This window comes from Eumetopias jubatus, unplaced genomic scaffold (genome assembly GCF_037043125.1).
Source record: "Eumetopias jubatus isolate StellerSeaLion01/CBP00866 unplaced genomic scaffold, mEumJub1_p1.0 scaffold_13, whole genome shotgun sequence".
NCBI lineage: Eukaryota > Metazoa > Chordata > Mammalia > Carnivora > Otariidae > Eumetopias > Eumetopias jubatus.
Genome location: NW_028274819.1, coordinates 74,484,258 through 74,501,804, shown reverse-complemented (window position 1 = coordinate 74,501,804; position 17,547 = coordinate 74,484,258). Strand labels below are relative to the sequence as shown.

The following is a 17,547-nucleotide window of genomic DNA, read 5'->3' as shown; positions in this document are numbered from 1 at the left end:
ATCAATTGACTTAATTTTTATGTAAGTAATGAAGTTTAAGTCAAGATTCATTATTTTCTTTTGTCGTTTTTTATTGAGTTGTTCATTTTTTCTTGTTGAATTGTATGTGTTCTTTATGTATTCTGGATACAACTCCTCTGTTAGATATATGTATTGTGGATATAATTCCCAATCTATTTTTTTTAAGATTTTATTTATTTATTTGACAGAGAGAGAGACACAGCGAGAGAGGGAACACAAGCAGGGGGAGTGGGAGAGGGAGAAGCAGGCTTCCCGCGGAGCAGGGAGCCTGATGCGGGGCTTGATCCCAGGACCCTGGGATCATGACCTGAGCCAAAGGCAGATGCTTAATGACTAAGCCACCCAGGCGCCCCCCCAATCTATTTTTTTAACAGTATCTTTTGATGAACAGAAAATTTTAATTTCGATAAGGTCTGATGTACCATGATGAAGACTATGGTTAGTTTTTATTCAGCTAAGAAATCTTAACTTACTACAAGAGCATGAAGACATTCTCTTGTGCAGTCTTCTAGAATATTTATCATTATGTCTTTTATATTTAAGGCTATAATCTATTTTGATTTATTTTTGAGTGTGGAGTAAGGGAGGGATTGAAGAGGGTTTTCCCCTCCTTTTGATATCCAGTTTTTCCAGCACCATTTGTTAAAACTAGTCTACTTTCCTAAATTATTTTTTAAGGACTTATTTATTTACTTACTTTAGAGAGAGAGAAAGAGAGAGCAGGGGAGGGGCAGAGGGAGAGGGAGAGAATCTCAAGCAGACCTCCTGCTGAGTGTGGAGCCTGACACGGGGCTCAGTCTCACAGCCCTGAGATCATGACACAAGCCAAACCAAAAAGCTGGACACTTAACCAAGTGAGCCACCCAGATGCCCCAAACTAGTCTACTTTCCTATTGAACTGACTTGGTGGTGGTTTGGTTAAAAATCAATTGACCGTATATGTATGGGTTTATTTCTCGATTCTAGTCTGTTCTATTGATTTATTTGCTTATCCTTATGCCAAAACCACACTGCCTCTATTAATGTAGCTTTATAATACATCTTGAAATAGATCTTGTTAGTTCTCCAACTTAGTTCGTTTTCAAGATTATTTTGGTTATTCCATATCATCTGCATTTATATATGTTTTATAAACAGATAGCCAGTATCTTCAAAAAAATCTTTCTAGAATTTTGATTGACATTCCATTGACTCCGTAGATGAATTTAGGAAAATAGGTATTTTAATAATATTCTTCTAAACCATGACATGGTATTTCTCTTCATTGATTTTGGTCTTCTTTAATTTCTCTCTGCCGTCTTTTGTAATGTTCAGTAGACAGGCTTTGTACATCTTTTGGTTGATTAATCCTATTTTTGGTTATTTTTGTGGTATTGGCATTGTTTTTAAATTTTATTTTAAATTTATTATTACTAGTGTTACAGAAAAACTATAGATTTTTAAAATTTACCCTGCATCCTGTGACCTTACTAAATTCACTTACTAATTCTGGTAGCTTTGTTGTTGTTGTTTTTTAAGATTTTATAAGGTTTTCTACATACAGAATCATATAATCTGAGAATAAAGAGAGTTTTACTTTTTTTTTTTACAGTATGTGTCCTTTGTTTCTTTTTCTTTTTTTTTCAACAATTATTTTATTGGAGACTTATTTTTATAAAAGAGACAGCAAGAGCATTGATTACAATAGAGTGAAAGACATATACATTTTTCAAGTAAGTAGCATTAATTACCTCTCTGAAACTATATTATCTTATTTTACTTTTAAGAGATGATTTGTTTATTCTATTAGCCTAAGAGATCATAGGTTATAACACATTCTCTCATCACTTACAATTTCAATTGCTTCACTTTCTGGCAAAACTTAGGATCAAGAAATACAAGCATTGATACTGCAATAGTGGTGTATGATGACAGATGGTAACTACACTTGTGGTGAACCCAGCATAAGGTGTAGAGATGAGTTGAATCATTATATTGCACATCTGAAACTAATGTAACATTGTGTGTCAACTGTACTCAAAAAAAAATTTTTTTAGGACATGTAAGTATTCTTGGAGTGCTTGGCTAGCATGCAACTCTTGACCTCCAGTTTGTGAGTCCAAGCCCCATGTTGAGTGTAGAGATAACTTACAAATAAAAATCCAACACCCTCTTCAGCCCTTTAGGAAGCTAGACTTCAGAAAACGGACTCTCTTTCATAATGGGTCTTCTCATAAAGAGTCCAGTGGAAGACCTTCAACCCCCGCCCAAGCCCAGGCAACTGAGCTGAGATCTCATGCACTTTTTTTTTTAAAGGTTTTATTTATTTATTTGACAGAGAGAGACACAGCGAGAGAGGGAACACAAGCAGGGGGAGTGGGAGAGGGAGAAGCAGGCTTCCCGCGGAGCAGGGAGCCCGGTGCGGGGCTCGATCCCAGGACCCTGGGATCACCACCCGAGCCGAAGGCCGCCGCTTAACGACCGAGCCCCCCAGGCGCCCCGTGAGATCTCATGCACTTCACTGGCAACCTGCTCTAGGCATCCTTCTGTTTCTTTTTCTTATTATAATGCTAGGACTTCCAGTAAAATATTGAAAGAAACGGTGAGAGCAAACATCTTTTTTTTCATCTCAAGGAAAAAAAAAATCCATGATTTCACCATTAAACATGCTATCATTTGGAGGTTTTTCAAAGATACTCTTTACCAGATTGAGGAAATTTCCTTCTATTTCTAGTTTCCCCCCACATTTTTTTTATCATGAATGAAGGTTGAATGGTGTAAAATGATTTCTTTTTGCAAATATTGAAGTAATTTTTCTCTCTTATTCTGTTAAAATTTTAAATTACAGGGGCACCTGGGTGGTTCAGTTGGTTAAGCATCTGACTCCTGATTTCGGCTCCGGTCATGATCTCAGGGTTGTGAGATCAAACCCCATGCTTAGCACAGAGTCTGCTTGGGATTCTCTCCTTCTCTCTGTGCACCCCCCACCCCAGCTCATGCTCTCTAAATCAATCAATCAATCAATCAATCAATAACACTGATCAAATTTTCAAATGTCAAATTAACCTTATATTCCCAGGGAACCCCCTCCCCCACCTTGGTCATGATGCAGAATCCTTTTTGTATATTTTTGGCATCAATTTTCTCACATATCATTACAAATTTTTGCATCTTTGTTTGTGAGGAACATAATTGTTCTTTTTTTTATGTGTAATTTTTCTTTCATTTAAATGACATTGCAATGCTCTAAGGAGGGGTTATGCTGATTCCACGAAATATGTTGAGAATTGTTTTTTCTTCCTCTATTTTCTGAGTGTGTGTAAAGTCAGTATTATTTCTTTCTTAAATGTTTGATAAAATTCATAAGTTAAATTATGTGGTTATCGTTGTGGGAAGTTGTCTTTGTGGGAAGATTTTTCATTACAAATTCAAGTTCTTTAATAGATATAGAGGGGGGAGGTAGAGGATGGATAGAGTTCCTGCAATATTGCAACAAAAGTGTCTTTATTTAAAATCAAGGCCTGTAGCTTGAGGCCACTCCATATGAGTATATACATGGCCTAATGTCAAGAGTTCTCCCTATGACCTTTCATTCTGTTGCTTCCTGGATCATCACCAAAACCTATGGAAACAAGAAAATGTCCCAGTTAGCGAATTGTCAGAATTGGCAAATCAGGTAACATCTGTGGGTCCAGCACACTGAAGGGAGCTTTTGTTTCTTCAATCCATATTTACCGAGCCTTTACCATGCACTCAGTTCAGAGTTAACAGATAGAAATAAGGGGAGCAGTGGGGGACACCCCGTTGCTTCTGAGTCAAGAATGAAAGGCAAATCCCTATTGTTGGTGTCTGGGGAGAGGAGGCAGAGAGAACAGAAAGCAAACATATGCCTGACCTGACGAGCTCAGGCTCTGCGCAGAGCCAAGAAAAGTGGCTGAAGCTCAGGGAGGAGCCTTATGTCTCTTGTCTTTCCCTCTCAGATTGAGGTCTGAACTGGGAGTCCTCCCTGGATGGGACTCTCCACACCCAGCAACGAGATCCCAATAAGCAGGCAACCAGGGCTGGAACCCCTGCATTCCTAACAGTTTGGTAAAGGACCTCCAGGGTCAGAATCAGACTCCCAGGCCCTTCCCCGGATCTCCACACTCAAAATGTTCTCGGTGGAGCCCAAGAGCACTTGCATGTTTAACAAGCTCCCACGTGACCAGGTGACTAGGCACAGCACCCAACCTAACTCCTCAAATGACAAGGGGAGGGAGAGCATCCAGAATAACGCTAAGAGGTCAGTATTCTGGGCCGGCTGGCTGGGGTAACTTTTCTCTCTTTTTGGAACCCCCCAGGCACCCTGTGTACTTGGGGTACTCACTCTACCCCATTTTGTTCCTGCCACACATTCCAGGGTGTGGGTTGTGAGGCAGAAATGGGGTGCTGCCGTTGGACAGACTTGGGCTCCGTGAACTCAGGAAGTCATTTCACTTCTTTGAGTTTTAGTTTCTTACTACAAATATAGATAAAGATCCCTTTTCAAAGAGTTTTGTAAGGATTACATGAGATAATGCTTATCAAGCATTTACCACAGTGCGTGGTACAAAGCAAACACCCAATGAGCATCAGCCGATACTATTCATTAACAGACTATGACCTCCAAGAGGGCAGGCAACACGCCTTTTGTTTCTCCTGCTGGACCTGGTTACAGACTAGTCAGTCATGTTTGTGGAGCTGAAGAAGGAAGCTAAATCTCTTGGGGTTGAATAAAGACCTGAGGTGAATGCACATACAAAGCGTGTAGGTATACGTGCCCTTCCCCCACCTCCATACACACCTTCCCACTCGCTTCCCTCCACTTCCTGTCTTTGTGCGTCACCCCTTCTCTCCTTCAAGATTATCTTTCATTCTGTGTAGTAGGAATAATAACACAGTTAGTGATTACTGAGGGCTGGCCATGGGTCCGGCACTGTCCTCAGAGGCTCTGCAGTTTATCATCCCAGTGAATCCTCACAACAGCCCTGGGAGGCAGCACTGGCATGATCTCCATTGTAAGGTGAGTCAACCGAGGGAGACAGAAGTCAGGGGCCTGCCCCAAGTCACACAGCTTGAACATGGTGGAGGAGCCAGGCCGACTTCGTGCTCCAGATACCTGAGGCGTGCACACGTGCATGTGTGTGCGTGTGTATGCTGGTGTAGGGAGAGTAGAGAACACGTGCCCTCTGCACCACACCAGCCTCCTGTGGCCCCCGCAGAGCTACTCAGCTCCCAGCACCACAGAGCTCATTCTCTCACACTTGCCAACAAGAAGCTATCCATTCTGGCTGCCCTTTGGGGAAGAGAGAAAAAGCAGCAAGGAGGCCCAAGCAGGAGGAGAGAGCAGCTCATAGGAAGTCATTGACTTCTTCTGCCCCAAGCCTGTCCTCATTCTGTCGCTTCCTTGGCTGAGTATGCACCAAGCCCCCCAGCGCACCGAGAGAGTCTGCCAGGGCCGGGGCTGTGCTCACCTGTAGGCCTCCCCTGAACAGCCTGAACCCATGGTGCTGACGAGCTTCTTGTCCACCCGATGAAGTTCCACAAACTGTGGGCTGTCACGTCAAGAGGACAGCGTAGTCCAACGGGCTGCCCGATCTCACCCTTGGAGCAGATCTCCTCCTACCGTTTCATGAATCTGGTGCTCTGCCAGTGACCCAGGCTAGAGAGTGTCTAACTGGACAGGGTGCTGGGCATTCCCCACAGGTGGAGCTTGGCTGCCCTTGGAAGCATTCTGAACACAGTACCGAGGGTTCCAGAGGGCTGAGACTATCTTTTTGTATTCCCTGTGGAAGTTCTGGTTCAGGAGCCCATAGACTAAGGCATTAAGGCAGCTGTTGAAATAAGCCAGGAAGTAGCTAGCCACAAAGAGCCCCTCCGGGACCTGGGGAGGTATTTCTTCTGGGTCGATGGCCACAGTGAGGCTAATGCCATTCAGTGGGGCCCAGCAGATAGCGAAGATCACAAACACCACGAACGTGGTCAGAAAGCTCCAGATGTCGCTGGGCTTCGGGCGCAGCTTGGTGTCTGACCTGGCCCTCCTGCAGGCCTGAAGCACCAGCGCCCAGATGCGCAGGTAACAGAAGGACATGACAGTGATGGGGAGGAAGAAATGAATGACCACCACTGCCATTGTGTACCGGGTGCTGGCCACCTGGATGAAGGTGCAGGAGTAGACACGCGGGTCATACTCCAGGGACCCCATGAAAAAGTTGGGCACCAAGGCCCCCACAGTGAGGAGCGAGACAAGGCAGATGTAGAAGGGCATGTGCCAGGGCTGGCAGATCTGGTGGTAGACCATGCTGTGGCAGACATAGCAGCAGCAGTTAATGGCAATGGCAGTGATGTTGAAGACGGAGCCAATGACACTCAGGCCCATCACGAAGGCACTGGCCTTGCAGTGCGCCTCGGCCAGGGCCCAGCCGTCATGGAAGATGGCCGCGAGGATTAGTGGGTACGGGTACAAGGCCGCCGCCAGGTCAGCCGATGCCAGACTCACCAAGAACAAATTGCCTGGAGCAGGAAAGAGGGGGCAAGAGTCAATAGGAGACCCCCCAATTCCTAGCCTGTAGAATATTCTACCCTTTATCCAGTTACCTTTATCTAGTCATGTAAAAGGAACCACGTTACCGTCAGCATTGGGGTTGGAGACCTAGTGGCTTTTCGAGACGCGGAGTTCAAGGCTCAGACTGCATTTCTGCTACTCACTGTGTGGCTCAGGCAAGTTACCCAGGCACTCCAACACTCCAAGCCTCATTTTTCTCATTTGTGGAATGGGAATAATGCCTCATACTTTATACTACAGCTGTGAGGATCAAATAATGGGACAAAGTCCTGGGGGCATCGTGGGTGCTCACGAATGATAACTATTTTCACCATAAACACAGATGCTCAGGAGCTTTGCATCACTCACACTCCGGCAAGGATTCTAAGGGAGAAGCATTTGAAAATCAGGAAAGTGGCTTCACTAGAACCTCTCCCCGCCCATACTCCCACCTTCCTACAAATCTCTCTGACAGTCTCTTTTTGCACCTTCTCCCACACTGGTCAACACGCTACTTTTTTTTTCTTTTTTAAAAGATCTTATTTATTTATTTGACAGAGAGAGCAAGAGAGCACAATCAGGGAGAGCAGCAGAGGGAGAGGGAGAAGCAGGCTCCCCACTAAGCAGGGAGCCCGACGTGGGACTCTATCCCAGGACCCTGGGCTCATGACCTGAGCTGAAGGCAGACGCTTAACCATCCAAGCTACCCAGGCACCCCAACAGGCTACTTTCTAAGTGTCTTTACTTCAGTTTTCTAAATGTGAATTGCATTTTGCAAGTGGGATGGAAGAAAGGTTTGGGAGTAGGAACCATGTGTTCTGGCATTCCCCGGCCTCCCTCATCTGGGGCCTACACTCACAGCCAGGCTGCCACGTTGGCAGAGAGTCTGGTCCTGTGGGGCCTCACAGCCTCCTGTGTTGCCTTACACCTTCTCCAGCTTTCTGAACTGCCTCCCTCCTCTGAATGGAGTGTTCTCTAGCCCGAAAGTGCCTCAGGAGCCAGAGGGACAGCCTATGGAAACCGCAACATCCATTGATTAATATGCTTCTGGCATGTTCTGGGCCAGAATCCTAGGGAAGAGCTGGGACTAAAGCCAAATTTAGAAATCCAGTATTTCTATTTCTAAAGCACTTGGATTCTAAAACACTGCCTCATGAAGAAGGCACCAAGAATCCAAAAGTGTGGCCAAAATAGAGCTCAGAGCATGAGAAGCTCCATCCCTGATGCTGCTCGTTCCATTCACCAAGGGTATGCTTTGAGCGCCTACTACATGCCCAAGAGCTGCTATCCTTTCTAGCCAGCAGAGGCCCCCAGGCATGCAGTAGGCACCAGCCATCGTCTTTCAAGTCTTCTGGCCTCTTGCCGCGTGGTAAAGTACGAGCTGCCAGCCCTACAGTGGCTGGACCCAGAGGGCAGGTGGAATGATTTGCAGGAGGGACTTCTCGGGGAGCTAAGGACGTTGGCTCCACCACCACCAGGCATGTGCTCTGCATACTGCATTGGCTGATGTGACCACTTCGGGGTCACAGCATCAGGCAGACGGAAAGGGTCCAAAAGACGCAGCAATTGGAGAGGCCAGGCTGCGGCCTGGCTTCAAGCGGGCAGAGAAAAAGGGAGGCTCAGAGCCACCCTGCTGGGGGTCCCCCCGAGTCAGGCCTTCAGGTGAGGTAGACTCCACGATTACAGTTATAAACCCACAAGGCAGAGAAAGGGCTGCTTCCAGCCCTCCCCTGTTCGCGCACACATTCATTCACCACACCTCAAAGAAGATTCCACAAGATGCACTCCATGTGGGGGTGGGAACGTGGAAGACCCCCCAGGCAGCCTTGGTTTGGACAATTAAAGTGCTTACAAGGTGGTGAGCTCTCCTGTCTCTCAAGACATTCATATAGAGATGGGGTGTGAAGGAGTCTGGCTTCAGGTTAAAATGTTGAATTCCTTCCCCTTCAACTATGTTTGAGATCTATTTACTGAGTGGGGTAAAGCCCCCTCACATTCTTTCTGTCGGGGACAGCCAGGCAAGAAACGCACATCTGAGGACCTATGCAAGGTACGGAGGGGGTCTCCCGCTTTTCCATTGAATTCCCAGTCTTGTTTGTTACCTCCACTGGTGGATGTCAGTCTCTGACTCTCCTACGCAGACCTCACCTGGTCTCAAGATGGGGGGCATTTCCTCTCTCAGAGTTCTTGTTCTCAGCTGGATCAGGAGCCCTTGCCTCTTCCCAGAATTGTAAGTGTCTTTCTGACATTGGGAAGTGGTGCTTGAAGGTGGGATGACCTGGGTAATCTCAGTTCTGCCACTTTGAAGTTGGGCAAGTTCCTGAAACTTCTTTCTCCATGACTGTTCCTTAATTGGTTCCCTCCTGTTCTTTGGGGGCCCTCCTTCCTTTTCTTTACACACATTCCACTTGGTTGTTTCTGGGAAGAAAATCACTTCTTTCGGATACAGGAATATTGGTCCCTGCAGGGCCCTCTGGCCTCCTGGTTGAGCAGCAAACAAGCTGTTGGCACTGGCAAGCGCGTGCGGAGAAAGTCAAGGGCTGCTGGGAGCGGGTGCTAGATCAGCCAGCTGTTTCCCCCGAAAGCCAGTCCAGCTCTGTGTGTTAATGTGGCTCATCTCCTGATAATGCCCCAGAGGCTGGCAAGCAGCTTGTAAATAGTGGGAAGAACACATTCAACTCCACGTAGAGAGTGATTCAATTACCCTCCCCTATTTCTCAGGTTGTTTCTAGAAGGCTGAAATCAGCCAGTTCCTGCTGTAGGTTCGTCTGCCCAGACATCGTACTGTCTCCCAGATTTCTTGACACCAATCCAAATTAGGCAAATAAAATTCTTGTTTTGTCTCCCATCTGTAAGAAGCCAGGTCCTGTCTGGATGGTAGTCAAGGGAGGTCTAGTTCTCTATCCATTTCTTCCCCAGACAGGTGAGAAACCCATCAGGATGCGCACAGCACTGCTCATCCCGCTATGCACAGGCGTCTAATGAATATTCATGTCATACATCCTGGCATGACTTATTTCCATCTGCCTCCACCAGACAGGGTGTATTAGTGGAGACAGCCTTCAACAAAAGGCCTTTGTTCACTAATACGTAATTCCCTTTTAACATTCCTACACAAAGCACATCCTTCCACAATCCACTCCCTCCTTGCTTCCTCTTTCCTTTTTTTCCAGGAAATCTATTTCTTGAGAAGGATCTGGTAACCCTGGGTTGGGGGGGGGGAGCCAACAAGCCTTGAGTGATCTAGTCTTCATCAGATAGGAGAATTCCAGAAGTTCAAGCCACCCTTGCCCCTCCTCCCTGTGCCCACCCAGCAGGCCCAGAAAAAGAGTCTGTTGAATTTAAATTGTCCTTGGTCACTGAGCTAAAAGCCAGTGTAGAAATAGTTAAGGAGTCATTTCTTCAACAAATATTTCTGAGTATCTACTAGGGACTAGATCTGCCTTTGTTTGCCAAGGCCGAAGGAAACATGGTGAGCAAGAGGCATACCCCCCTCCCCTTACAAAGCTCCTGGTCTCAGAGGAGTCAATTAAACAAATAAAAATAAGATGTGGCGAAGGTTAAAATCGGGAATTCAACAGATAAGCTATCATTTCTAACAGGGGTAAACTTCCTGTGCCTTGGGGTCTTCTTCCATCCTTTACCTATTCAAACATACTGAGTGCCTACCTTGTCTGGGCAGGGCACAGGGATGGGTCAAAGACATGGCCCCCACTGGTGAGATGCCAACAAGGCTGTTGGGTCAAAAGACAAGAGAATCAGCAGCTAGCTAGCCCTTCAGTGTGCTGAGAGCCAGGAGAGAGGCCAGGACAAGGGAACAGTGGGGAAGAGCTAAGAGGGCCTGGTGATGGGGCTGGCCAGGCAGGAAAGTTCACCAAGGGGCAGGACAACATCACAAAGACCCTTGCCACCGGCCTGCGTCCTTCTTAGAATGCTGTTTTTCTCAAAAGGGATTCGTATGGGAAAGGAAGGGCATAAGAAATACTAGTAATCTCCAAATGAAAGTGAAATATTTTTATCAGTTACTTTCTGGAAATAAGCACTGGAAATCAGTAGGCAGATTATTTGTTAAGAACTTGATTTCCTTACAAACACTAAAAACAAGGCACTTTTATATTAAAGTAAGCTCCTAATTTGATTCCCAAATTCCTTGAGGGCAGAGATTGTTTTCCACTAAAATCACATTATTTGTGAAAATCTTAGAGAGTGCAGATGAATCATATAAGAGCCGAGTTGAAATGTAACTCTGCTTTAATTAAAAACAAAAAGGCCTGCAAAGCAAGCTAATCGTGTAAACAAAAACAGGATGGGAGTATTTCAACCACTTAAAAGAAGAGAACGTATTTAAGAGCATAATTATCTATTTTTTTTTAAACTAACTGCCTATTACAAAATATCTTTCCATAATCATCACCAGAGATCATTTGGAGACTCTTACCGTAGCATTTTATTACTTCAATTACACTTAGCACTAACAACAAAACCACAATTGGTATAGCACTTTAAAGTTTATATAATGTGCCTTTACATAAATTGACTGAATTGTTTCTCACAAGAATCCTTTAAGGTTGATCCCGTGATTTCCATTTCAAGAAACTGACAGATTATGTGAATTGCCTATGGCCATAACAGAGAAAGAAGAGAAACAGGAGGAAATCAGGAAAAAGAAATGTCAAGGGCAAGGGTGTAGAGTTTGGGCAAGGGTGTAGAGTTTCTTAGTCATCCCCCAAAGCGAGAAAGAACAGGAAAGCGTGCCCATTAAACCTGGCAGTTAGAAGGTCAGGAGTGATATTAGCAAGGGCATGGTTCTGCCCAGTGTTGGAGGATAAACTTTTGTACTGTAGGTTGCTCTCCCAGTCGGCTTTGGCTTCAAGAGAAGGAAAGAAATGGAGTGGTACTTGCAAAGGGATATCCCTTTGGTGGGGGGTGGGGTGGTGTACAGAGTCTTTTTTCTTTTCTCTTTCTTCTAAATGGGAGAGATTTTATCCGGCACGTAATAAGCACACAGTAATATTAGCTATTATTTATTACTGCTGCTTTTATTAGTTGTGTCGAAAGAACAAGAAAGAGAATCCGAACATTGGACTACAATCCCTGGGAGATAAGATAGGAGAAGTCAGAGTGCAGGGCGGACCCTGAAGAAGGTAGGATGTTGCCTCTAGGGTGGAAACTCCCTGAATACTGGGGACTCTACTTCTCAACTCCCTAAATTCTACTCTTTCAATAAGAAGTATTTTAAATCGTAAGACCTAATTGTGGCAATGGTATCTTCAGAGTTTTGTGATATATTATGCTAAATACAGACCCCAATTTCTGGAGGAAAAAAGGGCAGTCAAACACGAAAGTCTTCATACCCCTGGGCTACTGAGAGCTACAGGGGAGGAACTGAAGAGGATTATGAGCTTTTCTGATTGTTCAGCTAAAGACATAATTATGGGATTTAAAATGTGTTCATCTTTGCTTGGTGAAGAGATAAGAAAGTATTCAGTGCAGAAACCTGAAGTTGGAGAGCTCAAGCCACGTCAGGGAGGGAGTCTAAGTTAGCCCAGTTTGGTCTTCAGCTGATAACAAGCACTACAAACCCGGCCAGCTGAGCGGGTCAAAAGACACCCGTCACCAAATGGCGTCTCCATGAAAACCCAAACGACGTGAGTTCCACCTTACCCTACAACGCCTGGAGCACAGGGACTGTGGGTCTATTAGGTATTTCCTCCAAGCCTTCCAAGAGCCTTTATCCGGAAAGAGTCTATTCATTCATCATTTACACCCTCAATCAGCTAGTCGAGGGAGAAGGTGGGCTCTGCTCCAATCTGACTGGGGATGCAAAACACCTGCTGGGCTGAAAATTCCCATCAGGAAGCCTGCAATGTAGTCGCTGCTTCCGGGCAAAAGATGGTGCAGACCGAGCATCACTGGGTTGCCCAGAGAACAGGGCAGACTCTGGACGAGGACCTGTGTGTTCAGCAACCAAATCCTCCACGTTTTTCTGGGCAATCCCAATGTCAAGTATTTCATATCCTTTCTCTTTACATATCACCCAACTGTCCGAGGTATGGCTTCGCATCCACTCACTCACAACACCTCCCCGACAGCCTGGGAAATCGGGCACTGTGCCCAAGGGCCAGGAATACCTGATACTCTTTGGGCTTTCCCCTCTGCTAACAGAGATTACCTCGGCCTTTCAGTAAGGACATGTTTCTCTCAGCTCTCTTCTGTGTGGCCAGCTCTCTGGATGGCGAAGGTAAGAGCGGGAGGCTCACATTCTACAGGCAGCCCAAACGAAAAGCAATCTCAGACCAGACCAACAGGGGGCAAACTCCCTAAGGCGGCAGGGAGGCACAATCTGGGGGAGGCCAGGAAGAGCTGGAGACCGCTATCCCCACGGGAGCAACAGGAACAGGCACACCTCTGTGCAAGGACAAGAGTGAAGTGTGCCGTGGGATTTCAGTTCCGTGAGGACTCTACTGGTCGCATGAGCAGTGCTGAGTGCTGTAGCTGAGTCCGCCCCACCTCGTGACGCACGATTCATTCCTTCTGTCCCGTGGCTCTCCTGGTGTCTTGTCGGTTTTCAGTTTGTCTCCACAGACCGGTGTTTATTTCTTACTATGTACTCGGCTCTGTGGACCGAAAGGGAATCAAAGCCTCGGGTCTCAGCAGACTCGCGGTGCGGTGGGCAGAGAGGGAAATGGACAAGCCCGGTGAGGCGGGTGCTGCTGGGGAGGGCACGGGGAAGCCGGAGGCGGGAGACGGTCCCCACGCTCTGCTTGCCATTACTAAGCGACATCAACCACCTCAGAGGGACGTTGAGGAAGGGGTCTGGAGGAGGTTCACTGGCAGAAAAGAGGCAGGGAGCTCCTCATCTTGGGCAGTGGCAGCAGCTCACAAGCAGGATGAGAGGAGGGAGACGAAGCTGTGGTGCTGGGCGGGTGCGCCGGGGCAGGGCTGTGTGAGCAGTGCTCTGAGTCCCATGCTGTACACACAGAGGGCAGCCACAGATGGGATGGCATCAGCCGCTGGAGGAGGGAGCAGGGAAAGCCGTCTGGACACTCCGGACAGAGTTTGTCCCAGAGATGGTGAGCATGGGGCACCTGGGTGGCTCAGTTGTTAAGCGGCTGCCTTTGGCTCAGGTCGTGATCCCCGGGTCCTGGGATCGAGTCCCGCGTCTGCTCCTTGCTCAGTGGGGATCCTGCTTCTCCCTCTGCTCCTCCCCTGGCTTGTGCTCCTTCTTGTTCTCTCTGTCACATAATCTTTTTTTTTTTTTTAAGAGAGATGGTGAACGTGTAAAATGGGGCAGCGAGAGGAGAGAGGGGAGGAAAGGGGAATATTGAGAAATATCAGACGGCAAACATCATGGGAACTTGGGGAATTAAGGAACCAGGAATGACGCCCAGGGGTCAGGTGTCTAGGAGAGGAAAAGAAGGCGACCCAAAAACTAGCATTAGGTAAGCCAAAGGAATGGAAGTTTTCGAGGGGGGAGTGGGCCTGAGGCTCACACACTGCACAGAGGGACATTTTGGAGGCCAGTCTCCAGAGCACTGAAGAGGAAATGGGAAGCAAGGAGGTAGTCAGTGCATGGAAATTGATGTCTGGCTGTGAAGGGAAGGAGAGAGTAGTGATGAACTCATAAACAGACATAAAATCCGGGCGTCTGGGTGGCTCATTCGGTTGAGCGTCTGCCTTCTGCTCCCATCATGATCTTGGGGTCCACTGATCGAGCCCGAGGTGGGCTCCTTGCTCAGTGTGGAGTTTGCTTTTCCCTCCCATCTCCCCCTCTACCCCGCTGCCCTGCGCTCCCTAGCTAGAGCTCTCTCTCTCTCAAGTAAATAAAATCTTAAAAAAAAAAGACATAAAATCAAGGAAAGATTTTTTTTTTAACACCAGAGACCCTTGTGTGTGTGTGCCTGTGTGTGTGGGTGTACATGTGTGGGCTAAAGGGAAAGAGACAGCGAAAACACAGAAGAGAGAGAAAGAACTTGATGGGGGAAGGTTCCAGAAAAGCAGGGAAAGGAAGAGATAAAAACCAGAAACACAGAGAGTATTATTGGCTATGTCTAGACCAGGGCAAGTGTGGCCATGGCAGGCACAGGAAATGTCCTCAGATGCTGTCAGGAGAGCCCTAAATACGACAGGTCCCCAGGAAGCACACATTAAAGAGTGAAACGCACACCTGGTCTTACCTTCCAAGTTGGGTCAATACCCTGAATCTGGCTCCCACCTTCCCTCCATCCCTCCCTCTCTTTCTCTAGTGCCATCTCTGAAAAAGTCAACCCAACACATGCAGCAACAGAAGCTACAGACAGGGGGTAGTCCTGGGAAAAAGGACGATTCATCTAACCACTCACCCAGCTATCAGTTTCACCCCTGTCATGGATGACAAGAGGAAATGCATTTGTCATAGTCAAGTGAAGGATACTGATGTCTGCTAAGAAGGGTCTATGATCTTAATATGGGCTGTGTGCCTTGGTTATGTGTCCTTCGCCACAGTCTTATCTCCTTATTAGCGATGAATTAAGGAACCAGACTTAATTACAGAAAGGTTTCAGATGAGGGTTTCTTAAAGTCACTCTAAACTCTCCGTAGAGCGGCTTGATTCCTAGCGGAATGAGTGCAAATTCCGAGGGCTCTCAGTTTTTAAGCATCTTTTGAAATCTCACTCTGCCAAGGTTTAACGGAAGTCAACAGTAGATTTTTCATGAATGTTATCAATAAAGCCAGCGGTCAAATAAAAGCTGGATAAATTGCATGACTGGAGCGGCCACCAATGTGTCAGGAATTAATGTCATTTAGCTCTAGTGTTAGCATTTGTTTCTGGTGCTGGGCTGTAGCAGACTCAACAGGAGGCAGGAAGGATAGAACAGGGGATGGGCCAGCAATTGAAAGCTCAGTACCCACCCAGGCCACGCTCCCAAATCAGTAAGGTTTCTGTGCCGCCCGCTAAGAGCACAGAAGAGGCCAGCCCTCCTGGGATGAAGGAGGGGAGAAGCTGCTTATCTGCCTCAGGTAAAAGGAAGCTGCACTCACCCCACTCAGCCACCTCTCCAACCTCAGGCAGCTCAAATTTTACTGACCAGGGAACCATAGCCTACCCCAACCGGTTAGTCAGGGAGAGAAGAGGCTGGGTGTCAGAATATGGGGGGCCCAGCCCTGCCTCTTCCCTGCCTCTGTGCAGTAGATGCGTGTTTGTGGCTGCTGCAAAGGGGCGATTCAATCGAAAATATCAACTACAACTTTCCCCTCGCCGTAACCTGCTCTTCCTTAATATATAAGCTTTTAGTCAAAGGACATGACAATATCTTAAAAAAGGTATTCCAGATGATACTAACCACCACTACTGAAATGACCGAGTTAGAAAGCTTGTTTCTACTTGATAGTGTTGTTTCCCATATTATAAACAGAAGCTCATATTTTTATTTTTTGTTTGTTCTGTAGATAAATATACTGGAGTCAGAGAGCCACACAAAGTATACATGCCCATTTACTACAATTGGCCTTTCTGAATGGTCTGGGGCTCCTTAGAAAAGCCTGGTTAAAGACAAGACAAGCCTGGCTTTCTGCTGTTGTCTTTTCATTGTAATTCACTCTAATATTTGAGTTGTCCCTAAGGCCCAAATTAGAAAATTACAAATTAGCAAACAAGCCATGAGCCTCCCACGTTGAAATGGTCAGCATGCTCCTGTGACCGCTCAGGGTCAGAGTTCAGAGACTCCCTCCCTCTGGTTTTGTTCCCTTGCAGACCTAAGGAATGGAAAAATTGAAAGGAGAGTGCACAGAAAGGGGAAAAATACTTTTCCCGATTGCAACACTATTTTGCCAAATCCTTATTTTAATCTTCATTTAATCCCACGAATTCCCTATCTTCAGAAAAGACCACGTTATCCCAAAGCAATGTAGTTCCATCTGCAAGCAGAGCCTGCAGATTTCTGCGTCTGCACTCTCTTGGTTGGAAATGGGTCTTCAGATCACCTGGAGGTAAGTTTCCGACACAGAACTCCCCCGGGGGCTTCATTGTCTCAGCACCCACTGCAGGGGGAGGGAGAGAGGTGTTAAAGATCCTGAGATTCCTGTGGCCGGATAGGGGCACCCTCTGCACCCGCACAAACTGGAGCGCCTTGGATGACGGAAGCTTCCAGCCGCGTGGGTTCCCACAGAGCGGGCGCCCCGCCAAAAAGTGCGCAGAAAAACTGCTCAATTCACGCGGCACAGACGCGCCCAGTGCGCCCCGGGCAGCGGCGAGAGGCGGGCGCCAGAGCCGCACGTCGGGGAAAGGCAGCAGCTCTGCCAAACTTTTGAGCACAGGACCCAACTTGGGGACGAGGTTCGAGAAAACGGAACGGGGCCCCAGGGACCGACCGCGGAGTCAGGATCGGGACCGGACGCCAGGGAAGGGTCCGCCCCAGCAGCGGGCGTGGCGCTCACCCGCGTTCCGGAGCTTGCGGTTCCTGAGCACTGACAGGATGACTAGGAGGTTGTCCACGACGTCCACTGCTGTGGTGACGATGAGCACGGCGGACAGCGCGGGCGCCACCCAGGGAGGACGGGCGGTCCCGGAGGACCGCGCGCTACCCGCCCCCGGCCAGCCCGGGCGCACAGCCGGCTCGCCCGCCTCGCAGCAGTTGGAGAAGGAGCCGTTCTCCAGCATCGTGGACCGTCCGGCGCCGCGCGCCAGCCACCGCGCCAAGCCCTGTCGCCGCAGGAAGCGCGCTGTCGTGCCCAGAGTTCTTGCCACCCGCACGGGTGCCCCGACCAGTAGGGAGGGACCTAGAGGAAGTAATTAAGCGTGGGCAGGGGGCGGAGAAAAACATCAGAATGGGAGGAGGACTTGGGGTGCAGGCGTTGCCAAAAGGAGTGCATCCCTCTCTCTCCCTCCCTGCGGGGCTGGCTCAGGAACATCTGAGACCCAGAGCCCAAAACTGCCTGGCCCAGTTCAGCCCTCAATTCCTGAGCGCACCTCCACGCCCAGATTCCCAGATTCCCTCCTCCCCCAC

At 47.7% G+C, this 17,547-nt stretch overlaps 1 protein-coding gene across 1 annotated transcript in view; it reads right to left on the bottom strand.

The window, feature by feature from the left end:
* Positions 1 to 17,201, bottom strand: part of MTNR1B (melatonin receptor 1B) — a 29,871-nt gene extending 12,670 nt beyond the window's left edge. The window contains exons 1-3 of the mRNA XM_028119636.1: positions 16,979 to 17,201; positions 5,697 to 6,531; positions 5,493 to 5,573 (exon numbers count right to left, since the gene is read on the bottom strand). Of these exons, the coding sequence (XP_027975437.1) occupies positions 5,493 to 5,573; positions 5,697 to 6,531; positions 16,979 to 17,201 (1,139 nt within the window). The remainder of the gene's footprint in view (positions 1 to 5,492; positions 5,574 to 5,696; positions 6,532 to 16,978) is intronic.
* Between the last annotated feature and the right edge of the window lie 346 nt (positions 17,202 to 17,547).